We start from the raw sequence: 26,389 nt of genomic DNA, 5'->3' as shown, positions 1-26,389 counted from the left end.
TAAATGCTTCACAAGTAACAGACACATCTCAACATCAACTATTCAGAGCAGACTGCGTGAATCCGGCCTTCATGGTCGAATTGCTGCAAAGAAACCACTACTAAAGGACACCAATAAGAAGAAGAGACTTGCTTGGGCCAAGAAACACGAGCAATGGACATTAGACCAGTGGAAATCTGTCCTTTGGTCTGATGAGTCCAAATTWGATTTTTGTTTCCAACCGCTGCGTCTTTGTGTGACGCAGAGTAGGTGAACGGATGATCTCCGCATGTGTGGTTCCCGCCATGAAGCATGGAGGTGGTGTGATGGTGCTTTGCTGGTGACACGGTCAGTGATTTATTTAGAATTCAAGGCACACTTAACCAGCATGACTACAGCGATACGCGATCCCATCTGGTTTGCGCTTAGTGGGACTATCATGTGTTTTTCAACAGGACAATGATCCAAAACACACCTCCAGGCTGTGTAAGGACTATTTGACTAAGAAGGAGAGTGATGGAGTTCTGCATCATATGACCTGGCCTCAACAATTACCCGACCTCAACCCAATTGAGATGGTTTGGGATGAGTTGGACCACAGAGTGAAGGAAAAGCAGCCAACAAGTGCTCAGCATATGTGGGAACTCCTTCAAGACTGTTGGAAAAGCATTCCAGGTGAAGCTGGTTGAGAGAATGCCAAGTGTGCGAAGCTGTAATCAAGGCAAAGGGTGGCTACTTTGAAGAATCTCAAATATATTTAGATTTGTTCAACACTTTTTTGGTTACTACATGATTCCATATTTGTTATTTCATAGTTTTGATGTCTTCGCTATTATTCTATAATGTAGAAAATAGTAAAAATAAAGAAAAACCCTTGAATGAGTAGGTGTGTCCAACCTCTTGACTGGTACTGTAGCTAAAAATGTAATTAGCTCATCTGTAGGCTACCATATCTTCCCGTTTTAACACAATGGACAGACTATTAGAGAGAGAGAACTAGAAGAGGGATAAGGGTCTGTATTATAAACAGTACCAGCTCTTGTGTGTGTGTGTGTGTGAGACAATAGAGCAAGCATTCCAAATAAATCACTACAACACAGACGCTACGTGACCAACACAAAAGTGCCTGGTACACATTGTCTAAAGCTTAAAAGTTATGTAATCTTATGGTTGTGCCTTTATCAAAACGCTGCCGCACAACGGTTGTTTGTGCTGGCAAACGGATAAGAATCTGAGTTTGCTGAGAGGGCAAGAGATATCCCGGTAAATAGGAGAAATCATGTACCCACTTCATTGAATACAAGTGAATAACATAAGAATTGTAACAGGACAAAGCAATTACACTGTCAAACTGACATCCCCCCCATGGCAACCTTGGCACACACATAGCTCATGTGCACTGCAGCCTTCTGCACGTGTGGTTATGCATCATCCTTATGCCCTCGGATGTGTATAACTTATATAGCACCTAGTGAAGCACGTCACAACCACACTGCACCAGCTGCTACAACTATGACGTCATACCCTACCACCTGGACAGACAGGATACACATGTTGAGCTGATGATTATGACCACTGAGTGCAATAAGTGAGCAGCCCTGAATACAGATCATAGATCACTTACATAATAATCACTTATTCACTCTGTGTGAAAGTGAGTGGAAATAGACCATAGCAAATACAATATGACCCCTTGGTTGGAACAGCATGCTAAAACTGTACTATTACATTTTTACATGCAGGGTCGCCTCAAATCTCTCTAACCCCCAGGCTGAAATCTCTGATCCCAGCCTGAGAGGCCATGTCTGAGGCCCTCCTAAACAGATCATCCAGCTGGGATTAATGCTCCGACTCTCCATTTTGGATAACGCTGTGAGATGATATCGAGCCTGCTGCTGGCTGCAGAACAGCAGAACCCACCTGGTTCCCAAATCCTGACCAGGGAAACACTGATGAGACGCAAAGCTACTTTTATTCTCTGGGTCATCGGTCAATGGGGTGACGTGGAGGACGAGGCCTGGGCTAGGGAAGGACATATACTGTACATACCGCATCACACCATCTGGAACTCACACCGCCTACCATCGTAATATACCAACCTTACCCTTTAGAATGAATGATTGCTAGGAAAATACGGCTTTGACCTATATCATCATTTGTGGAGACATTTAAAATGCTAAAACAATAGCTTCTTTCCCGTTCTGTATCGAAATATGGGGATAAGACCAGAGGTGGGAGACACTGCTCTGCCAGATCAATACACAGGGAGTGAGAGCAGAGACTACACAGGCCCTCATCTATGTCAATCTAGCCATTAGTGGAGAAAGAGACAGACGATGGGGTTCAATTGAGTTAACTAAATCAACCAGTTGAGGAAGAGATACAAAGGGGTGTGTCACTCTATAGGAGGAATGTATTATCAGACTAAGCTCTGGGTGAATGGAAAAGTTTGTGTGTATTATGTGCCTTTTCAACAAGCATCTCGAAACATAGATTATTTGGGAGCGTCTCCATTGTTGATCCCTATGATTTATCAGAGCACAGACATTAGGTTAGTAAATGTCCTGTGTCTTCAGTCTAACCAGTAATAAAAAACAATTTAAAAAACAGAACTCTGACATTTTCTTCACTCAGAGATTGCAACTGCATAGGATCTTTGTTCAAAATTCCACAGAATCCTGCGAATGTCAACCAGTTGTCTCCCTGAATATCCCACTTGTTTTAGATCATCTCTCGGTCTGTCAGCCTGATGTCAGGCTCCATCACCTAATACCTCACCAGCACATCCCCATGCAAGAGGGAACCACGACTCAGTATTTTGGTGACTTGAGGAAAACAACCGAGGGCAGAGGGTTGGCACGTGACCATTCATCATATGTGATGTGAGAGATGGAGGGTGAAGTCAGACAGACAGTAGGGTTATTCTGAGAACACGCACGTCACTGACAAGATCAGAATAATTGGCAAAGAGCTCGATAATGGATAAAGGGAAAGTCTAGAGCAGTGCCTATACACAGAGGTGGAAATGAGAGAAACGGAAGTAGGCCTGTGTGTGTCAGAGAGCAACACACACACACAGAGGAGAGAATAACAGAGTGTAACATGGTCTGACAGGTGAAACCTGCAGCAGAATTTCGATAGTTCCCACGCCTCATTCTCAAATGTATGGGACTTGGGGTACGTCTTTAAAGTGCATGAGCGCCATCACAAAATCTCAGTTTGATCATATCAAGGATAATATCGACAATTAAAACAGTAGTCCATTCCAGACACGCACGCTTGTATATCGAGCCAAAATTGCAGAATATGTCATATATTCTTGAAATGAATAATGTCAATAATATCGTCTTATTTTCTTGAAGGGTCAATTAGCATCCTTTGATACATCTRCAGGTTGTTGCATTAAATGACAGTGATGAGGTCGGTAGCCAGCATCAGCTGCTTTTTGCTGGGAATGTTTTTATTGTATCGGGAATGATTCGCATACAAGGCTAAACAAAACCTGCAACAAATATAACCACAACGGCCACAAAGTAACAACAATAGTGTGTCAGTCTACTCACCCTGCTCCAAATCCCGTTGGTCGTACCATGGCTCATCTTCCTCCGTAACAAACTCCTCCATCCTGCCTGCACGAAGCATCGATGCTCGGTCTATCGTTGTGGATGTTTACCGTGCGCTCTGTAACATCTCTGACCGCTCGCCCGGAAGCGAAAGCATGCCTCGTATGACCACGAAATCTCGAACAGCGCAGCCTCCCAAACCGTAACCCTTTCAGCGACCTTTATCATTCACTAGGAAAGCCGCGGGCGCACCTGCCCCCAACATTCTGCTATGAACCATTCGAATGAGACAGATGCATCAATTAATATCTCAAGGCCGACAAATGCTCGCACAAACTGGACACTGTAAGCAAGTCCCTATACGCAACGACAGCACTGTCGGCCTACAATAAAAATAGAGAATAACGTACGAAATAAATTGTACAATATTGAGACGTGTACGTTCACAGAACAAAACGTGTGACACTGGCAAATGCCACGCATAATTCCCCCCCCCCCCGCCATTGTGATTTACGTAGGCCGTTGTTGTTACAAGCCCCCACTCACTCGAGCTTTGCACTGATAAGTCTCCAGATCCATTCTGCAACGATCCCCAACCCCCTGCCCTATACAGGGGAAGATGCTGCTCCATAAAACAGTCTCTCCACTTAATCTAATTGTATATAGCCCATGAGCCACTTAGTACCAGCCACTAGACATTCAGTGTTAGAGATTTTATTGTAAACAGGTCTCACATGGAGCAATAGTGTGTGATGGCTGGGTTTTGTGGATACATTTCTGTGATGGCTGGGAGCTTTTCCCCCATTGGTGCATCAAGTGCTCTTTGGATTCCATCATGTTTGAAATGACTGACTGTTTGAAAAGGCACCCACCCAGTCACCAACCAGCACAGGCAGAGTGGCCAGCTCTGATCTTTTTAGACAAGATAACTTTGTACCATATGGACAAGAGAAAAAACTAATATTTTTGGGGATTCCTCAGCATAAACAAAAGTTCTCATTGAGAATCTCATGAAAACAACTAATAACAAACAAACAAACAACAAAAATACATTAAATTACAGCTCTAAAATCAATCAAGGATAGAGTGTGGCTGTTACACATCCAGCTGGGTGTRCTCTTTAGTCAGGCAGAATGACAGACCAGGTAGCAGCAGGGTTTGACCTGGTAAAACCATAGCATCCATGTCCTAGTCACATGGTGCTAACATCAAACAAAGAGCCACCTCTGTTCGGCATTGAGCAGGGATGACTAATTGTTCCATAGCAGCACCAGCAGACGTGCTGTATACAGTACATGTTTAATGGCCGCCATTACAGCGGCTCTCCACGCCACGACAGCACGAGCCTGGAGTTGACACAGCCTAGCAGCATATCATCTCTGTAACGGCTCAGTATCTTGGCCTGGGAGAGATGTGAGGGAGGGAATCAGTTGGACAGCGAGAGAGTGGATGAAGGGATCAGACCCCCAGGTTGTTATCCTCCTCCACCTTTCCGTTCATAGTCCCGCCTCCTCCCATCCCTCTGTGTTCAGKGGTCTCAGTGCTGTGTGGTCCCTTCAGGTGCTTCCAGTCTGCTTCACTCTCACAGCGCTTCACACCGCTGAAGAACTTCTTTATCAGATTCTTGGCCTGCATTTTCACTGTGGACACAAATATAGTTCATTATTAGAAAAGGCAGCTTGTGCTAGTGTGCACACACAATGTTTGTCTTCCTCACCTTGACCTCTTCCCCTACTCCTCCCCTCTGCTAGTAGATGAGACAAGTAGCGGGCAAATGACTTGAATAGCTCCTATAACAAGGAAGATTTCACATTTGGAATACTACAATTTGAAAAAGTGACAAATGAAGAACTAAATATCTTCATCACAGCTTATGCCCCTTCCCGCTCTCCCTCACCTTGGTGGCAAACTTGCCCTGCGTATAGAAGGGGTCTAGACAGCGCACCACGATGTCAGCCACCTCCTTCAGAGACACAGGCTTGGGGGCTTTGCTTGGGCTCCCTGGCTCCAGTACAGTCTCCTGGACTTTGGGGTTAAAGGTCACCTTCTTCCTGCTGTCCTGTAGGGGGCAGCTACGCTTGGCTGCGGGGAGGGCCTCCCTCTCTTCACTGTCCTCACATAGCTGACACACACACAGAGAACATGTGGTAGTAGATGTTAACAATGATGTCATCATTACATTACTGTTAAAAAAACATGGACGACACAATAAGACTGTTGTGGCAATATAATATTGATCTCCATACCCTTAGTTTTAGCAACGATTTAGCCTTGTTTTCATGTGCATTTTGCCTGTGAAGAAGACAAAGGAGTTTAGAGAGAGAGGCGCATAACGGAATAAACCAGTCAAAGACCAATCAACTTCCGAGGGACATCTTACACTGTGATAGAGTCCAGTTTAGCTTCCTCTTTAACCTCCTCATCATCATTATCCAAGTTGTTGGTTTCTGTGGGGATAGTTTCGATGGGGATGGTTTCCGTGGGGATGATTTCCATGGGACTAGTGTCCATAGGGATGGTATCCATGGAGKCAGTAGCAGGTGTGATTTCCTGAGTGGGGAGTGACTGGGGTGGTATTGAAAAGGCCTGAGACAACACATCATTGGTTCTTATCTCCACCTCTTGACTCTTTTCAATCGGTTTCTTCCCAAAGTACTGGGTAATGTTGCGGGAGTTCTTAGCAGCCTCTGCTAGCTTCTGCTTCTTGCTCAGGGCCTTGCCTCCTGTCTTGGTGGGACTGTTCAGGAAGGCAGAGACTGCACTGGCTTTAGCTCTGATGGAGGAGCTGATGGTTGGTGCTGTATCTCCAGTCTTTGTCTCCTTCCTCTTCCCCCTCTCCTCCTCACCGGCTGACTCTCCAGACCCAGCCAGGCAGTCAGGGCCCCCGCTCCCTGTCCCCCTGTTGGCCCCTGGACCTGTAGTGGAGCCCTCACAGTTAGAGGCCCTCAGCAGCTCACTGGCAGTCTGGAAGGGGTTGGAGGAGCCCCTCAGACCTGCTCCTATTCTCTTCCGCTTTAGCTGGTGGAGAGAAGGAGACACAGAAGGAAGGATGCTTAGTTACTAATAGAACCCAGTATGAGGCTGACTCACAATAACACTGACTGCATCCTGTTACTAAATGGGCTGAGACAGTCTCAATGCATTAGCCAGTAGATACATATTTAGTCATTACTGCTGCTTATAAAGGAGCCTACAGTATTTTCTAAGGCAAAGTAAAAGCAGAGTCCTCTGTGTGCTGTGGTGTTGGGCCTTACTGAGTAGATCTGTGAGGCGGGCGTGAAGCCCTGCTGCTCCTCGGTCAAGGAGGAAGAGGAGGAGGCTGCTTCGTCTTTGGATTCAGTCTTTATCTCTGTGGATTCCCCAGAGCCGCTGGTCCCTTCTCCTCTTCCTCCTCCTGCAGAGGCAGCCCCTCCCTTCTTCATCTCTGATACCTTTAGAGATAAGTTAGTTGAGTGAAAGAATAACTTAATAAGAATAGCTTCCATAGGACTTGATACATAAAGTGACTTTAGAGTTGTACAATAAACTAGACAGTAGTCAGGAGCTACTTACTCTCTTCAGGACAGCTGCTTTGTACAGGTTGGAAGACTTTGTGATCTTGAAGACCTCATGTTCAATATCCACTGCCAAGGAGAGTGTGTCAGAGCTGGGTGAGGGGCGGGGAAAAAGGCAAAGAAAGAAATCCAAGTGTCACTTCAGCTGTCCCAGTGGTATCAGTGACTTGGCATTTTAGGTGCATGTGGTTAGTAGTGACTGGTACCTGTGTGTGTCTGCTGCTGCCACCTGGTGGTTGTTCAGAGCCTCCTGTAACAGGGCCACACAGTGCTCCCGGGCCTAGAATTGATGCACACATTTGGCACACACTCTCATCAAAACAATTTTTTTTAAAGGCAAGTGAAGAAGTATTCATTTGATTTCATCCTCCCTTAAAGGGAAAGTGTCATTGAGATTTAAAGCATGTCTTTACAAGGGAGAACTGGTCAGTAGCAGCTCCAGAATAAAATCAACACTATACATACATTTATTTAAACTTTTTTAAATCATGATATACAATCAGTCAGACATTGCTAAAAAAAGATACAAATGGGGCTAAATATTTTCCTTGAAAATGGGTWTTCTTGTAATACATGTATGAACCACACAGTGGTAGTACAACCCCTCTCTGTTCCCTCAATCTGCAAACATAGATGTTCAGTGCTCTGTGCATTTGATCACATATTGAGAGTGGGACCCTGGATAAGACAGCATCTTGTTGGGTAAAGGATTTAAACCATCTCATGATGGTGGAGARGCTGAATACACAAGGACATGTGCATTAAACATCAAACACATGTGAATGTGCATATTGCTTTGCACGTACGTGAGCATGCATGTGAGCATGCGCGTGTGTGAGACGTTTCCATAGTYGAGCTGTACCTTGACAGTGAGTCTGGGGATTTTCTGGCTGCTGGCCTCCCTGAGTGGGCAGTTATCATCTGCAGGCACATTTGAACACAATATCCAAACCCATTCAGTCACATAACAGTATTATTAGTCAGTCACTTTGCTTGTCTACACTGATATTACAACAATAGAGAACCCACCTGGGGGGATAAATGAATCTGTGTGTCCCTCAGACACCTAGAGGAAAGAGAGAAAAGAAAACAAAGGGAAATAAGACACCCCCCTCACACTGCGATTGTCAGTTAGAGCAGAGAACCTACAGAGGGCCCCTCAAATTCCTCACTCCAGCACTAGACCGCTGCCTCTCTCACCTAGTTGCTAGTGTTTCAGTGTTCCAAGCCCCATGCTGTTGCTGGCAGCATCTCAAACCAACAGTCTCAAAATAATGGCTCAACTCAACACATCTTTTGTTTGTCAGGATTAATAGTATGGATTTGAATAGCCCTGTTGTGCTGATTTGACTCCACATATGGGAGAGATTTACCACATGGTGCCTTACAGGGGCCCCTAGCCCCATAGCCTCCTTGCCTGGCTGACTGGCTGGCCACAGCTGGAACACAGATGTGGAGAGAGAGGGAGCTGCTACAGTGTATGAAGGTTTGTTTACTGAAGCAATGGAATGCTTATGAGTCAGATGTTGTGTATAACAGTATGACAGCAGGGCTGTCCATGTACAGCATGTACACAGTACATGAATGTGAGGTTTCACCTTGCGCAGCTTAATTTGTTTCTTGAAGAGATCTCCAAACTCTTTCCTCCGATGTTCGGAGCCATCATCATCACCTCCGCTCTCCCAGCCCTCCTCATCATGCCTGAGGAGATGACATCACCACAGACCTCAGCATTCCTACTGTACTGTCTATGAGTGACAGCTAGAAAGCACATTTTAAAATCAACAATACATTTTAAAATAATTCTAACCCAACCAAATAGTGCAACCAAAACATGAATAGCAAGTCAGAAGGAAAGACCCCCCATCTTGCCCTGTTAGCAACTAAAAACTACAACAAATGTTAGCCTGGATGCCAGTCTGTTTCTACTTTAACCAACAGACTTAGACTGGCCTCCAGGCTACTAGACCGTTGCATTTCTGACCTCTCAAAGCCGTAGCCCTTCCTCCCCCCGGCGTAGAGGTCACGGTCAAACCCAAACGGGCCCCTGGGCTGTGTGCTCCGAGCTGCTCCAGTCTTGGTGCACAAAGTAGCCCCCTTCTCCAGCTGGGCCCGCACAGCCTTGGGGTCACGACAGTAGTCACAGGCTCCCGCACAGTCCGGCTTCTGGTCCCCAAAGAACTTGGAGATGGTGGCATGGCGGCAGCTGAGAGAGCCCAGAAATACAGGTGTGAGAGAGAAAACATATTGCACAGACATGCTAGACGTCAAACCCCTAGGAGGCCTTGCATTTACAGAGTAGCTCAGTAGAGCCCACAGCGTCTCAAAATGCTCAGAGCCAAGATATTGTGCATTCCTCATTAAGACTCAGAATACAGAAAAGTGCACGACACAGTATGATATCAGAAAAGTAGCTAATGCTGCTGATAGGAGGAATTATACAATGATTGTGTCATGGAGAAATGACAAAAGAGGATCGTCATTGATTAATAACTACCAATAACTACCATTTATTAGTGAAAGTCACCCAGTAAAATACTACTTGAGTAAAAGTATTTGGTTTTAAATATACTTAAGTATCAAAAGGAAATGCAATTGCTAAAATACACTTAAATATCAAAGTAAAAATAATTTTAAATTCCTTATATTAAGAAAACCAGACGGCACATTTACGGATAGCCAGGGACATGCTCCAACACTCAGACATAATTTACAAACTAAGCATTTGTGTTTCGTGAGTCCACCAGATAAGAGGCAATAGGGATGACCAGGGATGTTGTTTTCTTGATTAGTGCGTGAATTGGACAATTTTCCTGACCTGTCCTGCTAAGCAGTCAAAATGTAAGGAGTACTTTTGGGTATCAGGGAAAATGTAAAGATTAAAAAGTACATAATTTTCTTTAGGAATGTAGTGAAGTAAAAGTAAAAGTAGTCAAAAATATAAAATAGTAAAGTAAAGTACAGATACCAAAAAAAAAAAACTTAAGTAGTACTTTAAAGTATTTTTACTTAAGTACTTTAGACCACTGCTTTTTGAAACCTGAATGCCAAAACATTTAGGCGATATAGGTGCTCAAGGTGACTTCTTTTGCATGCCCCACCATAATGATTGACATCAAAGGTAAAACATGTTTTGGGAAGAAATAATCTAATATTTTGACAACCCTTTTTGTAAGCTTTTAAATGATTTAAAACTCAACTGTTTATCTTTTCCAGTGATGAAGACATGGATGTCTCATGGAATTGTGGGGGACGCAAAACGGGTCCACTTTGAGCAATGGGTAACTTTGAGCTAGAATGTTTTGGTCAACAACAAAAAAAAGACACTTTCTGACCACTTCTACCATGGGCAAATATGTATGGAAAGATTCATTCAAATCAAAATGGGTCAAACAGTTATTGAAATCAGATGCAGTGACTCTGCAGGAGTGTGAAGTGTATTCTCCAGTAAAACACCAGTTTAACGATACGTCTGTGAACTGGATGTGGTTTCTGCTCACTCAGACACACCACTCCCTTCTATTCTGACAAACTTGATTGATGAGGAGAAAAAGGGGTTGTGGGTGTGGAATGACTCCTGTGTGAATAATGTGAAACAGAGACGAGGTTCTATAAAATAACTGCTTCCCTAGAGTCTAGTCTGAATAGCAAACCAACATTTAGGAGACTTGTAGGTGAGTGAGATTGGCCATGGGTGGTGGTTGGTGAGGATGTTACTGTTCTAAATGACTTTTAAATAGATTTAAACATCTGAATGTCTATTCACTCTTTAGAGTATGGCTGTTCCGCTTCTTTGTATAACAGCTTGCTCTTTCACTCAATACACAYTATTATGTCATGTATACACACACAGAGATCCACTCAGTCGTACACACATTCATACAGGCTAGTGTCTCGGAGGAATACTAATCAAGCCACCTCCATAACACACAAAGCAAGACTACCTCGGATGGAAACCCAGTCTCCACAGTTTTCAAAGAGGGGGGAAAGAGGCAGTCTCACCAAGGGAGGAGGGGAGAGTAAGAGAGAGAGAGAGAGAGAGAGACAGAGGATTGAGAGAGACAGAGAGCAAGAGAGAGACAAAGACAGAGAGAGAGAGAGAGAGAGAGAGAGAGAGCTCATGAAGCAACAGAGTCTTTCCAGAGGAGGAGTGAAGGAAGAAGATAACGACTCACAGCAGAAGGAGGTGATGATGAACTAGCATATATACATGATGAACTAGCATTAATACAACAGGCAGAGAGCACAAAAACACAGCAGGAGTCCTTTGAAAGTGGAGATAAACAGTGTTGCTATTGCACAACTGCTGCCTTTTCCACTGGCACCAAGAGATGACAACAGCTACTACTAACTGGGAGAGAAGCAAGAATAAAAGGAGAGAGTAAGAGTGGAGCGAGAGACAGTGGAAAGCAAACCAATGACAGCTGGAGAAAGCTCACTTCGAGCCCGATTTGTTTCCTTTCTGAAACCCAGAACAGACTGTACAGAGGACAGCAGTGCAGCGGATGGGGGTTTGGCCATCTCTTGGCGTCGATGCTAATCGCTACTTGAGGACTTATTTCTGCTGAACCTAATCCTGAAAAGACCGCTGGGTCGAGGAGGCGAGGTCACCACCTCTGTCTCACTGCTGGCTCCAGCTCACCCAGCAACACACAGGGAACTCGCTCTCCCCACTCACTCAGGTAGGGGTTGGTTCTTGTGTTACATCACTAACTGATTTGCTTTGTTCGACAAGCACAGTTTAGCACCTTTATTTACTCTGTTGCATATCTGCAAACTACCCATACAGCAAATACAGGCCAGAATAACAGTGTTAGCATACTTTATAGCCTAACCAAAAGAATGTGAAGAGAGTAATTTAGCGGTCACCAGTGTATTCCAGCTGTGTATTAATAGGGAGGCTATTTACATGTGAACACAGTGTGGCCCAGAGTTGGAACAGCTCTAGAAGGAGAGCTCTCTTCCTGTTTGTCATTACCATAATGACATTTCTAACAGCTGAATATTTAGCTAGACTTTACTACTGTGGGAAGACTTGCTCCCATACCCCCCAGCCTAGCCATGAAACCTGAGACTGGTGAAAGCCCAGTCTGACTGGGATCTATCACTACACCAGCTGGTGGGAGTCTACCTGGGAGAGAGAGACAGAGCAGCTGTGGGAAACAGAACTAAAGTAAAAACTATTGTCAGTGAAATTCATACAAAATACATCGGACAGAACACATTCCACCACGATGGACTCGGTCTGGTCCAGCAAAACAACAGGAACAGAAACTCTTTAAAGGGACACAGACAGCAGGACAAAGAGACTGAGCCAACAGTCTGGTATCTGTTTTACATGCCACACCTATAGTCAATAAAGCATTTTACTGTCAAATGAATTGAAGCACTATTCTATTTTTCTAAAGACTTCCCCTTTAATAGAATCAATACATTCAAGTCTATCCCAATCCAAGTCAATCTAGTGTTGTGATGAAGAGAACAGACATGTAATGTAATCAAGTAGCCTACAGTGTGATCAGGGTTGGNAGAGAGAGAGAGAGAGAGAGAGAGAGAGAGAGCTCATGAAGCAACAGAGTCTTTCCAGAGGAGGAGTGAAGGAAGAAGATAACGACTCACAGCAGAAGGAGGTGATGATGAACTAGCATATATACATGATGAACTAGCATTAATACAACAGGCAGAGAGCACAAAAACACAGCAGGAGTCCTTTGAAAGTGGAGATAAACAGTGTTGCTATTGCACAACTGCTGCCTTTTCCACTGGCACCAAGAGATGACAACAGCTACTACTAACTGGGAGAGAAGCAAGAATAAAAGGAGAGAGTAAGAGTGGAGCGAGAGACAGTGGAAAGCAAACCAATGACAGCTGGAGAAAGCTCACTTCGAGCCCGATTTGTTTCCTTTCTGAAACCCAGAACAGACTGTACAGAGGACAGCGGATGGGGTTTTGGTCAACTCTTGGCTTCGATGCTAATCGCTACTTGAGGACTTATCTCTGCTAACCCTAATCCTGAAAAGACCGCTGGGTCGAGGAGGCGAGGTCACCACCTCTGTCTCACTGCTGGCTCCAGCTCACCCAGCAACACACAGGGAACTCGCTCTCCCCACTCACTCAGGTAGGGGTTGGTTCTTGTGTTACATCACTAACTGATTTGCTTTGTTCGACAAGCACAGTTTAGCACCTTTATTTACTCTGTTGCATATCTGCAAACTACCCATACAGCAAATACAGGCCAGAATAACAGTGTTAGCATACTTTATAGCCTAACCAAAAGAATGTGAAGAGAGTAATTTAGCGGTCACCAGTGTATTCCAGCTGTGTATTAATAGGGAGGCTATTTACATGTGAACACAGTGTGGCCCAGAGTTGGAACAGCTCTAGAAGGAGAGCTCTCTTCCTGTTTGTCATTACCATAATGACATTTCTAACAGCTGAATATTTAGCTAGACTTTACTACTGTGGGAAGACTTGCTCCCATACCCCCCAGCCTAGCCATGAAACCTGAGACTGGTGAAAGCCCAGTCTGACTGGGATCTATCACTACACCAGCTGGTGGGAGTCTACCTGGGAGAGAGAGACAGAGCAGCTGTGGGAAACAGAACTAAAGTAAAAACTATTGTCAGTGAAATTCATACAAAATACATCGGACAGAACACATTCCACCACGATGGACTCGGTCTGGTCCAGCAAAACAACAGGAACAGAAACTCTTTAAAGGGACACAGACAGCAGGACAAAGAGACTGAGCCAACAGTCTGGTATCTGTTTTACATGCCACACCTATAGTCAATAAAGCATTTTACTGTCAAATGAATTGAAGCACTATTCTATTTTTCTAAAGACTTCCCCTTTAATAGAATCAATACATTCAAGTCTATCCCAATCCAAGTCAATCTAGTGTTGTGATGAAGAGAACAGACATGTAATGTAATCAAGTAGCCTACAGTGTGATCAGGGTTGGGAGAGAAGTAACACTGGTGTAACTGCATAGCTAGAGAGAAGAAGATAAAGAGAGTGTGATGAGGAGGAGAACTGTGGAGGGATGATCATGAGATAATTCATATGAGCAAGATTCTGTCTTGGCATCAATTGTCACACCCAACTGCTATTTACAGTTCATAGGGAACATACTTTCCCATAGCAACAGCAACATATGGCCTACTCATATGTACATAAAGAATTGACAGAAACCTAGAATATATTTTAACACACAACAAGGCAAACATCGATGTCTGCCCTTGAAATAACAGATAAAAGTCCTCCCTTTATACAGTCAGCCAGTGGGACCCTCCTATCGGTCTCATGACTGTTGTGATAACTCTGGTGTGTCAGTTCACAGCTATGCTGCTGGGAGAGCCCTATAATTACTCTAGTAAGCCTGGAACAGACACAATCCCACTGGCCCAGAAAAACTAAATCCTTTACACACCAACATATTACCAGATTATAACACACTTTCTAGATCCTCCTCTTTCTTATAGGAGGAGCTGGAATCAGTTGATTTCACTCTGTCCTACCTACTCATCAGAAACACATGCACTAGCAGCTAGCCTATATATTCAAGGATGAACACAATGGTTTGTCAACATTCCATTGGTGTCAGGTCATCTACATAGTTAGACAGTAACATACAGCATCTCTGACTTCTAGACTCACAGTCTATTATGGGTGAAGAATAAGGAATGAAACAAATGCCTAGATTCTAATAATTCTAACAATATATTGTAATAATAATCAATCATCCATCTTCCATCCACTTGTATCCCTTTATTTCAGCAAAGTGGTCACATCACACAACCTGCACCCAGATACTACAGAGTTGCACCCAGTGTGAGTAACATGATGGATGCCAGGGAGGAGATGCTGACCCTGCTACAGAAGCTCTGGGCCAAACTGCAGGGTCTCCCCACCGCCAGCCCTCTGGAGATGGGGGCCTTCGCTGTCCTCGTCCTCTTTATCGGTAAGCTACACCTCATATATATATACACACACACACACCTCTCAGTGGACATATACTCCATACACCTAACCATGTGCTTCAGAACATGTCTTGCAAAGGTTGAAACTCCAACATCTTTAATATCACTTTAGATAGTGTGAAATCAATCATCCTGTCTGGACATAGCCTAGACATAATTCAAATATGTAGGCCAGCTACTATAAAAAGGTGTTGTCAATGGTGTGTTCTTTCCTAGTGGTCTTCCTGCTCATGCTGCTGATGACCTGTTTGACGTGCTGCTGCTGTCACAGAACCAGAACCAAGGGGCCACATAGTCAGCTAACCTGAGACAATCCCCACTTCCCCCAATAATGAGGAGAGACATTATCAACAGGCACTCTATGGACCTCTAAACCCCAGAAGAATGAYGACCCATGCAGAGTGGTGTGAACTGAAAACCCTCTGTCACCACTGTATCACCAGGAGAGACATTCTGGAGAYGCACTCTATGGGCCTKTTAACCCCGGAGGAATGAGGAGGWRCCYRGGGGAGGGTGTGGAGCCCATCTATAAAGGAGCCCGGCCCTTGAACAACACACCTCCATACAAAACACACACAGAGCCTCCCTGAGAAGCAGCCAAACAGGCCCGYCTTCCAGGCTTTCAGGAGTATCAACATTCCATGGGGCATCCCTGGGCTCTGCTGGCTAATAAAGCAGTCTTTGACGTGAGAGATGGACAAGACTAGACCTCTAGGACGGCTTCAACTGATCCACACAACACAAGGAACACAGGAGCATGGAATCACACACACACACACAAAGGCATCAAGTAATACAAACTGGACATGTAGCTAAAAGATCCTAATAGAAGCACAGGAGATTGCTTGGGGAGATGAATGTCTGTCAGTTCTAGGCTGTATGGGTGTCAACTCAACCTCTGCCACAGGCTCAGAGACTCTAAGAAAGAGCCCTCTGCAGTTCGCATCAACAACTCACTTAAATGGAGGCATCTTGCCAAACACCTTGCGAGAGTGTTGCCATGTCTTCTATGTAAAGGTCTTCCTTTGCTTTATTGCCTTGTTCAAGTGCTAGATGGAACTAGGAAACTCAGAAATGTCCAACTTGCTAACTGGTTGAACGCGGCATGTGTATAACTACAACCAGTTAGCAAGTCGAAAAAGTCTGTTTCCTAGTTCCGACTAGCACGTGAACACAGCATTAGTTCAGCAAAAACAAGCCATTATCTCATTCCTCAGGGGATTCAGAGGACCATGCCTGCCCTCTGCTGTACAAACATGGAACTGGGGCAGTGAGGAAGCCTTGTAAAATGCTTCACAGTTATACACAAAAACAGAAAAAGAGTAATGCTGTCATATCCGTATAGTTGTTGCATAGGTTAAAAAGGGCATCTCGTCCTTCTGAAAAAGCATTTTCTTAGCCTGCCTAAAATAGTGCAATATGCTTTTGTATCTCTCTTGCATGAAATAAAACAAAAACGCAGATGATTGTGGTGAGTTATATCAGTGGTTCCCAAACTGTGGGCTGCTGCTGTGCCCCCCCACACACACTCTTGAACATTTAAATAATAGAATGCACAAGTTGCAATGTCATAATTATGTAGTGCATCATCAGTTTCTCAGTCATTGCAGACCTTAGAGAGCCATTTATAACTTGTCAGAAATGTTCAGATCAACAAGCCTGTTGATTTTTTTGTAATGAGAGTCACTCAAATATCACATGACAAAACATATAGAATTGCAAGAAAATTTGCTTTAAAACTGCAAAGGTTTCTCCCCACACCATGACAAAATGTGTAGATTTGCAGGAAATATTGTAAGCTTTTAAACCTGCAAAATCTTCTCTCCTCCAACAAGAGGGGTGTGTCATGAACAGTGCTTGTGCCCACAGAAATAGACGTTGCGCGCGAGCGCAGAGGGAGCGAGAGATGTTCCCCAATGCTGGAAGGGGGGGGGTCTGAGTGAAAAAGTTTGGGAACCCCTGTGTTACATAACTCACCCCTCTTGCTCACAGAATGACACCATGGCCTCGAAGTCTGTGATGGAAGCCTTGTCCTGATCTTTCTCYGAGCCACGCTTTGCCTGCAGAGAAGTCACACAATCATTCGCTCAAAGTTAAATAAACAAACATAAAAAMATTTGAACACTGTACACACCAATTGCAATCCCCATGCATTTACAGCACCATCATATTGCTATGCTAATAACAAGCCTGTGAGGCAGGTTGACAGTGTAGTTAGACGTAACCTGTTTGCYGGCCACCTCCTTGCGGATGAGGAAGTTCAACTGCTCCCTGTCCTTGGGGGAGTAGTARGTCCTGCAYGAAGAGGGCAGCCCYTCTCGCCCCGCACGCCCAGATTCCTGGTAGTAACTGGCAAGTGACTTGGCAAGGTTCCAGTGGGCCACAAACCTGACATTAGATTTGTCCACCCCCATGCCAAAGCTGATCGTGGCCACAATGACAAGCACCTTACCCTGCATCCAATCAGTCTGAGCCTCTGTGCGATCTCCTGCCTTCAACCCTAGACAAGCAGGAGTTAAAGGTCAAGATTTATGCCACCCACTTTGTTATGTCTCATCTCTCCATCAATAAAATAATCTGCTTGATTCTTGTCTTTATTAAACTTTAACATTTACTATCCTACCCCACAATGTTTGTAAGCCCTTGAGGGATGTCTCACCTGCATGGTAAGGCTTGGCCAGGACTCCCAGCTTAGTCAGTTGGTAAGCCACCGTCTCACAGCCTTCTCTGGTCCGACAGTACACAATTCCACAACCCTGAAGAAAGACATACAGATAAATATCCCAAGCTAAGTACCATGCACTGATTACAAGGCTGGATGACATATTGAATTCATTTGAATATATGTTTTCGTGCAATTTTCCAAATGCCTGTATCGCAACAATCACTTTTTTGTATTTTATGACCGTTTATGTCTGCTTTTTCTCATGTATTTTTGGTCTTGTCTCCTTTGCTCCCTCTATGCACCTTCCCATTCTCTCACACACACACACACACACACACACACACACACACACAGAGATCACTTCCTCCCTGATAAGTGGTTTCAACTCGCTATTTGCATTTAAGGTTTGTTCCAACAGAATCGGTCATAGGGTCACCGAAACACATTACTCTGATTACACCATCCATGATTTTACTGTAATAGAGGAGAAGTTAACCTTTCAACTCCTCAAATTGCATGCAGAGCAGACACTACTAAAACCAGAGAATCAATGAACACTGATTCTGCTAAATTTATGTTCAGTTTGTTGCAAAACGGGCATTTTCAGCCAGATCAGTGAATATTGCAAAAAGGCAGGTTAAACTATTTTGATCAAATAATTACATTATTAGTGGGTTTTATGGTTGTGGAAGGCTTATATTTACCCTAGGTATAATATCACAAGACCTGAATTCATTAGATTATTGCTGACTGTTTGAAATGCAGTGTATTTGACCTTTAAATCTAGATATATATTGTGAATCGCCCATAATAAAAAAATGGACTTATGATTTTTAGGCCATATCGCCCAGCCCTAACTGATTACACCATCCATTAGATATAGGGTACAGTAGGAAGAGATACTGCATATAAGAGAGAGTCAGAGGGGAATCTAGTCCACCAACCTGTCCTTTGGGGCCTTCCCCCAGGGTCAGGGTCTCCCTGATGAAGGCATGCAGGTGCTTGTAGGGGTCCTCCAGTAGCTCCCTGTACACCACCTCATAATGCAGGTTACTGCGAAACACAGGTGTGGCAAAGGACAGCGGTGATCGCAGCCTCAGGGACTTTGCTATGTCCTCCTGCACCTTCTGGGGWGCCGTGGCKGTCAGCGCCACGCAGGGTACCCCGGGCAGACGGGCACGCAGACTGCCCAGTTTGAGGTAGTCTGGTCTGAAGTCATGCCCCCACTGGGAGACACAGTGAGCCTCGTCCACAGCCAGGTAGGAGAGGAGGCTCCGGGAGAGCAGGCCTGTAAGGCAGGGCTGGAAGGCAGGGGAGGCCACCATCTCTGGGGTGATGTAAAGCAGCTTCAACCTGGGGCTCTCACTCTCCAGATCAGCCAGGATCAGACGGCGCTCCCCTGCAGGGAGCTTGGAGTTGATGGAGCATGCAGGAATGTTCAGGTCCCTTAGGTGGTCCACTTGGTCCTGTTATGGTGGATACAGAGAAAGGGATCATAATTGAAGAAACCTAAATACACAGCTAGCTATGCAGTTAAGGATAGCTCAGTCTATATCAGAATCAATCATGTAATCAGGACAAATTACACAACAGAAGAAAATACTAAAGAAGAGACTGACCTGGATGAGAGCGATAAGAGGGGATATGACCAAGGTAATACCCTTAGCCAACACTGCAGGAAGCTGGTAGCAGAGGGACTTCCCTGCCCCGGTGGGCATGCACACAAAAACATCCCTGTCACCTGCACACAACAGGGGCAGTAATTTACAATATTCCATCGACTGTCCGATTTGGGCAATGGCATTACTCAGATATGTTTAATGACAATAARTGATCATGCTAGCTAGTAGTAGGTAACAGTCAATGAACTGGTTGAAGAATTGGCTAATTAGCTACCTAGCTAGTTAGATAGCCCGCGGCTGGCTAAGYTTAGCTAAAACTAGAAGAGCCGTTCATAGGTAAGTTAAGTTATTGTAAGTCCAACATGTCTATTATGGTCCTCACCTTTAACAACTGCTTTAACAACGTCCTCCTGCTTCTGGGATCGGAACTTATCGAACCCAAAATTGTTTTTTAACGCATTTTTAATGGAAGTCATCTCTTATTTAGAAAAACGTCCAACTTGACAACAAACTTCATTCTCTCGTCGTCGCGTATCGATGACATCATGCCAGTCGGCACATAATAAAGGAAGCCATATTTTTTACCAGTGAATCTCTTTAAACATATTTTATCTACGGTTCTCTTTTAAATATACATTTTTATTTAATGTCAAATGACCGAAACAGATCTGTTTATGTTTTGTGCAAAAAAACATTAAACACACACAACTCTGATTGGATTCATCATCCATGGGTACACGCCTTTGTTTTCCTTGCAAATGAGAGTCGAATGCGCTGTGATTAGCACCTGATTAGCACGACCCAGGCCAGGACAGATTTTAATGCTCGAATTTTTTTGTTGTCTCGATCGGTGAGGTGAGTCTCAGTTTACGTTTGATTTCTGGTTGAATTTGGTGACCTCCATAGACCACTTTATCAACACCCTAACCAAAAACACTGACACAATCAAAAACCCAGATTTATTTATCAATAAAGCAGGGAGAGAAGAGGCATAGGATTGCAGAATATTAAAAGGAGGATAACTCCACTCCACTTAATCTACACGGATCTCTCCCTTTCACCCTCTGTTTCTGACACTGTCTGTGTGCTCTGGGGTATGTACTGAGGTTAATGCCACTTTGAGATGGTTTGAAATTGGTGACCTAGATGCACAACGATGTATTGTAAACCCAGGGTCTCCTCTCTCCTCTGACTAGGCTGTGAGCTGAATGACACCCAGAGAAAGGCAGTGTTTGAAATAGCGGAGGATTTGTTGGAGCATCAGTTCTTTATCCGAACGGTCAGTCTGTTCAAGTCTTTAGTCCATCTCCAGCCCTCTCCACACACCCCATTAGCAGAGATCACTTTGACTTAGTCTGTGACACAAAACTAAACATAGTCCAATGACAGCCCAACCCCTAATCTCTGCTCCCCTTGTGTATAGATGTGTCTGAGTGCAGAGGCCAGTAAGGAGATGCATGTAGTGGAGGTACAGGACAGAATTGGGGAATACTGCAAGCCAGTGCCCATTGCCACTCTTCACCCTATGTGCCAACCTATGGTCAGTTTCAGTGGGTTTGAGCTCATGCCACCTGTCATCTTCGCTCTGGGCAGGGCCCCCTCTTCATTTCTGGACAGCATTTGACATGTAAGTAATTGAGATATGAGAAAATGATGTTATTGTCGAGAGAATGGCATGAAAATAAATATTCATCAGAAACTATTTGTATGTCAATGCTGGGACTCGGTTCTTTATTTGGCTTTAAGTTCAATTCAAATGATACCTGGTATTTTTGTGCTGTCATAGTGGTCTATGAGGAGGAGGAGGAGGAGGAGGAGAAGGAGAAGGAGAAGGAGAAGGAGGAGAAGGAGAAGGAGAAGAAGGAGAAGGAGGAGGTCTTCTCATCAACACCCCCACTTGGTAAGTAAACAAATCTAGAACTGCTAAGCTTTTTAACAGGATTACCTATTTTGATCCCTTATGACATTGTACAGTTCAGTATGAAATAGTTATTGTGTTTTTATTTCAGATCACAGTGGTCTTCAATAACATGATCAAATTTGAAGGACTTCAATAAAACACAGCACAAAAAGTAYAACCTTTGAGRTTRGTATATTTATTCATCACYGAAAGTYCATTGTTATTGCAGGATTAATATTTCACAATAGATTACAATAATACTACGGTATTCTTTCAAATGTACGAAAATACAGAGCATGTGAGTGCATAGCATAACTCGAGTAAGGAAGAGGCWGAAAGAATCACATAGAAGCAGCAACATCAGTGGTCCCATAGCTATCCAATATCATGATGGTCTAGTTCTTTACAGTAATGAAGGTTCTGATTACTCTATAGGAGTGATGAGAGGGTAACCATAGGGTGGAGGGATGGTGTTAAGAGGGAAAGTTCAGCCCCACAGGCACAGGGTGGGACAGAGGCAATAGGCCTTGCTCCCAGGGGACTTGATCACCAGGTCCTTAATGAACTCCGTCGTGCCGAACAGAGGGAACAGCTTCTCGTTGAAGCTCTCATTGTAGGTGTAGATGTGGGAGCGGCTGTCTACGTCGTAGAAGGACAGCTGGCCCTGGTCGTAGTCCAGGTAGACGGCCACCTTGCGGGGGATGAGACCAGGCGGCAGGGCAGTGAAGGGCACAGTCAGGGCCTTGAGCTCCGTGCCCCTCTCRAGGCGCAGGGTCAGGTAGCCCGTGTCTGTGTTCAGGGACTTGAAGCCCTTCCTCAGGGCTGACTCCTTGGCCACACCCAGCCGAAAGTCCCGCTCCCCCACCTCCACCTCCCAGTAGTGGCGGCCAGAGTTGAAACCCTCCACCCCTGTGGCGCACCACCAGCCATCGAAGCGCTGGTGGTAGTTTGGCACATRCTTTCTCTCGAAGCCGCAGCGCATCTTCTTCTCGTCGTTGGAGATCAGCAGGTCAGGGTTGGCCGTGTCCAGGTCAAGGGAAATCTCCACTGCTGCATTAGAGATCCAGTCCCATACTGGAATATACATAACAGATTAGTAACAAATATTAGTCAAATTAACAATACGTTCTGTGAACATTACATCTGGCTCTGTCAATGCCTGTCCAAGGCATTACATACCTGAGTGAGGAATGTAGCGGGCAGCACCTATCTTCTGAGTCCTCTGCTTCCATATGAGCCACTGTTGAGGGATGGCTTCCTGRAAGCACAAAGATGGAGAGGGAGAAWAGCGGKTTTGGTAAATATCAGAGCTGTTAWCATGAATATACATTAATWTATTTTAAAGGGGGACAATTGATATTTAAGGAGGCCCKCACCTTYTCRAGGCCCTGTGTCAGTAAGACCCACATGAGCAGTTCCATGGCTGTCAYGAGGTTGGGCATGTMGCGACTCCTCCATGCAGCCTGGAGGTCCTCCAGAACTTGAGCCACAGCCTCCCCAGGCCACACACTTTGCTCAGGTTGGGCTCTCAGGTCCTTGGTCCAGTTGATGATGGTCCTCTTAGCGTTCTCCATCTCATTCTCACTGAACAGGTCCTGCTCCCTCCACTCGCTCTCCTCTGGCCAGCCATCCGACTGCATGGGRCTCTTCTGCTGACAACAGGTGAAGACTCATTRAACACGTGTTTGGAGAAAGTCACCTGCAAGCTATACAGTATATATTAATAGCTGTTACAGWATWTTGGCTCCTGCTCMCCATACCTTGCTCTCCAGCAGAGACGCCCACTCCAGGATGAAGGCCCTGCAAAGAGGAGTGGGCCAGATGTCCTCTAGTTTCCAGATGTTCCCCAGCACCTCAGACCTCTGCAGAGAGGGCATAGACAAGTGTGGGATTTAGTAGACTTGTTTATCCTCCAAACTAGACCTGACAATGGATACTGGTATAATGGATGTTACAAAAGGTGTGTATATATTTCAGGGTACCTGGCACACTCGATTGAGGTCTCTAGCCAGCTCCACTATAAACAGCTGATTCTCTTCCAGTGGCTCTCTCTTCTCATTTTTCGCCCTCTTGCGAGATTCCTGACAGACAAAAAAAAGAGTGAAAAGAGTTAGCCATAGAACACACAGAATGTAGCAATGAAATATAAATATTAGGAAAAGAGGAAAGGAAACAGATTTGGGACAGAAATTGGTGTTTTACTAGTGCTTTAGAAAGTAATAAGGTCAACCCAGAAAAGGACCCACTTGGCCTTATCAAAATGCACACCATGCTCTTCTCCTGTCAGCAGGAAAGAAAGATATCTCCTCTCTCCCATAACCCCCCTGACAGCATCTATTATCTACCCAACAACACCCTCATATACTTGTTCAGACAATCAAATGAAACTAAATCAAATCAACAGTCCGTGCAGGTTACTTGACCCTGCATGCTCACTGCTGCTGTCTCATCTGCCAGCAGTAATCTGTTTTCCCTGGGTTTTTCCATACCACACACACACACGTCAACTTTGATTTGATTTGTTTTAAATATAAATCAATAGGTAATTAAATCAAACTACAGAAACAATTAAAACCTATCTACTTGAGTAAGCATGTGACTGGTGACGCTACCATGACAACCCCTCCACAGCCGTTTCAAGGTCACTTTCCTTTATGATAAAATCTCTGACCGTAGCAAAAAAGATTTTAACAAAAAACCATGTAAATMGTGTTTTTGTTGTTTGTAGGATTTGTAATGCATGACAGGAGTTTGACCTACTGTACCTTAAGCTTGGCTGTGATGTTCTTGACCGGCTCGACTATAAAGTGGAAACACTGCATCATCTTGGAAACTGTGCTGAGACTCTACAAAGAAAAAGACAGATAAAATAGCATTATAAATGTACCTTGACAGACAGGGAACCTCTACTTGACAGAATATACACTACCCGTGTAAGGATTTCAGATRGACAGGTGCTACTGCTGAACTAAAACAACACCACTGATCTGATTCAGTGGTAGCAGGACCACCTAAATTCTCTAAGGGGACTTTCATTAGAAATGTGTCAGCTGTTCCACCCTACTGCCCTATATTCTGTCCGGAGTTAAGTTAAAAGACATTGGCATTATGGCCAAAGGAGTAACGCAGCTCCACTGTTAAGAAGATTGCTTTAAATCGTTAATCATAGGGTGGAGGACAGGCAACACATGGCTAATCATACTGGACCAAATCATAACAGCAACACCTCTGTGGTCATCATAACATGAAGAATGCCTCCCCTTTGGAATCTTTAATGATACTCTGACCTAGTTATTGTGTGGATGTTATTCAAGTCATATCATTGTGAGGTAAGCACGGGGTCCTACCCACTTTTAGAGCCTGGGGCATCAACTGATCAGTAACTTGGTTAGGATCAGTGATGAGTCWGAGCAGAGGTTACTTGGCTCTCTGTAACGTGACTGGCCCTGCATGCTCTTTGCTGCTGTCTCATCTGCCAGCAGTAATGTGTTTGGCCTTTGTTTTTCCATAACACAGACACACACAAACACACACCTTGTGGGCTAAGCCAGTAAGTCTGCTGTCAGCAGCAGGGTAAATGTGGCACGTGAGTTAGGTCAGTGTGCCACTGAAGCCCTTAGCAGATTACCTAGGAGGACTTCCAAACAGGGTCCTGATACAGCCAAGCACAAACAGATAGAGGATGGCAAGCACAATATAGACCAAATAATAATGACTGGCGCAAAATAATAATATTACTAAATGAAATGCATATTCATCAGCACACATTGTGGAGAGCAAAACCAGGTGGCATTTGTTATAAAATCCATGGTAAACTCATGTCAACCTTTAGTAATAGAATACAAATAAATACAATGGAAGGAAATGGAATACAATGCAACAAAAATGTGAGTAGGCAAATTAAATCATGAAAACAAAAACAGGAAACATTGTTCAGGTATTCAGAGTAGGCCTATGTGTATTGGATCTTTTGTTTGAGTGACAGTGACCCAGTTACAGACCAGTCTAAACACACGCAGTCTGCGCAAAAAGTAATGAGCAGGGTCGTGTGACTTTGCGGCACTGCCAGAGAGTTTGATCCTATATATCCTTGGTTGACATTGCAACATGTCGAATTTTGCACTATGCATGATAGTTAAGTTATTTTTGCGACACTAAACAATGCCATGCTGTTATGTGACGTCTGTGGATTTTCATGCAATCGAAATTAATGTATCATATTTTATGGAAAATTTGACACAATCATGCAGTTAGACATACCTGTCACAATGTTGTAATGTAAGCCGATTGGTGTCTTCTATACACAGGAGTAATTCTACTGGAGAACAAGTTGACTGTATGCTGCAGTATGACTGACCTTGTTTACATACAAGATTTTCCTAGGAACGAAGATGGTTCGGCTCTCTCCGTTTTCTGAATCCGAAGGCAGACAAACAGCGTCGCCATGATTGTTGTGGTACATCAGTTGTCCACGAAGTGGAACGCCGGGCTGTCTAGCTCCCGCCTATATCCTTTCTTTGGATTGGTGGATACATAGCATTATTGTAATCCCGTTTTGAATATTCGATGAGGTTTGTTGACGTCAACCGCCTGTATTCAATGGAAAGAGATACTATGCTACTAGCCTKATTTCATGAATATGCATAGCCATCTCGAGACAACTCTGATATAAAGTGTTTTTTTCTCAAAGTTGGCGGGATGTCACCATGTCCTACTTATATCAGTAGAGGAGAATGAAGGTGTCTGTAATATAATAAACGTGATAAAAACAAATATATACTTTTAATAAATGCATTTCTATAGCTTCCAAAATATTTTMACTCCGTTGGGGGAGTGCCAAGATGGAGGCACGGTGGCATCAAAACAGCCCTGACATCATCTAGTGTGTATATATAAATTGTTGACCCTGCCCTGTTTCCCAAAAGCATCTTCAGGTTAAGTTCATCTAACCATTTTAATGATTAACTTAGCCTTAAGATGCTTTCGGGAAACCGGGCCCCGTTCAATACATTGTAAAGGCATCCTCTCTGTAGTATGAACCAGTGTTCACTACTTGACATGAGAATCTGAGTTTCAGAAGCTGAGTAGTTAACTGTGATATATTTCAGGTTACTTCAAAAGCAA

At 44.2% G+C, this 26,389-nt stretch overlaps 3 protein-coding genes, 1 long non-coding RNA gene and 1 pseudogene across 8 annotated transcripts in view; 2 read left to right on the top strand and 3 right to left on the bottom strand.

The window, feature by feature from the left end:
* LOC111980320 (cerebellar degeneration-related protein 2-like) overlaps positions 1-4,142 on the bottom strand; it is a 15,190-nt gene extending 11,048 nt beyond the window's left edge. Inside the window, 1 exon segment of the mRNA XM_024011045.3 lies at positions 3,543-4,142. Within this exon segment, the coding sequence (XP_023866813.1) occupies positions 3,543-3,621 (79 nt within the window). The 5' untranslated portion in view covers positions 3,622-4,142.
* A 98-nt stretch (positions 4,143-4,240) lies between these two features.
* LOC111980319 (ATP-dependent DNA helicase Q5) lies at positions 4,241-19,981 on the bottom strand. Of its 2 annotated transcripts, XM_024011043.2 has the most exons (18): positions 19,748-19,980; positions 19,363-19,484; positions 18,688-19,209; positions 17,738-17,834; positions 17,304-17,578; positions 17,056-17,138; positions 9,081-9,302; positions 8,695-8,797; positions 8,126-8,162; positions 7,959-8,017; positions 7,303-7,376; positions 7,095-7,188; positions 6,797-6,973; positions 5,923-6,560; positions 5,789-5,834; positions 5,440-5,664; positions 5,260-5,332; positions 4,241-5,182 (listed from the first exon to the last, which is right to left on the bottom strand). In XM_024011043.2, the coding sequence occupies exons 1-18, from the start codon at positions 19,839-19,841 to the stop codon at positions 5,001-5,003; spliced, it is 3,123 nt and encodes a 1,040-aa protein (XP_023866811.1). In that variant the 5' UTR covers positions 19,842-19,980; the 3' UTR covers positions 4,241-5,000. The 2 variants fall into 2 exon arrangements, with proteins under 2 accessions (XP_023866811.1, XP_023866812.1); XM_024011044.2 differs by lacking the exon at positions 5,260-5,332 and having other exon boundaries at positions 5,095-5,182; positions 19,748-19,981.
* On the top strand, positions 12,634-17,663 carry LOC111980324 (uncharacterized). Its single transcript, XR_002879424.2, has 3 exons — positions 12,634-13,214; positions 14,876-15,059; positions 15,295-17,663. It is a non-coding gene; the product is annotated as an uncharacterized lncRNA (long non-coding RNA).
* Positions 19,903-21,443, top strand: LOC111981119 (nucleoplasmin-like; annotated as a pseudogene).
* On the bottom strand, positions 21,442-25,742 carry LOC111980323 (butyrophilin subfamily 1 member A1). 4 transcript variants are annotated; one of them, XM_070433726.1, is made up of 7 exons: positions 25,623-25,742; positions 24,031-24,111; positions 23,248-23,346; positions 23,026-23,127; positions 22,642-22,917; positions 22,445-22,523; positions 21,442-22,339 (listed from the first exon to the last, which is right to left on the bottom strand). In XM_070433726.1, exons 1-7 carry the CDS (start codon positions 25,725-25,727, stop codon positions 21,753-21,755), a joined length of 1,329 nt encoding a protein of 442 aa, XP_070289827.1. In that variant the 5' UTR covers positions 25,728-25,742; the 3' UTR covers positions 21,442-21,752. The 4 variants fall into 4 exon arrangements, with proteins under 4 accessions (XP_070289827.1, XP_070289828.1, XP_070289830.1 ...); XM_070433727.1 differs by having other exon boundaries at positions 22,642-22,914; XM_070433729.1 differs by having other exon boundaries at positions 22,642-22,914; positions 25,526-25,677.
* Between the last annotated feature and the right edge of the window lie 647 nt (positions 25,743-26,389).

Source organism: Salvelinus sp. IW2-2015, linkage group LG20 (assembly GCF_002910315.2).
Source record: "Salvelinus sp. IW2-2015 linkage group LG20, ASM291031v2, whole genome shotgun sequence".
In the NCBI taxonomy this organism is placed as follows: Eukaryota; Metazoa; Chordata; class Actinopteri; order Salmoniformes; family Salmonidae; genus Salvelinus; species Salvelinus sp. IW2-2015.
This window is presented reverse-complemented; position numbering and strand designations above follow the sequence as displayed.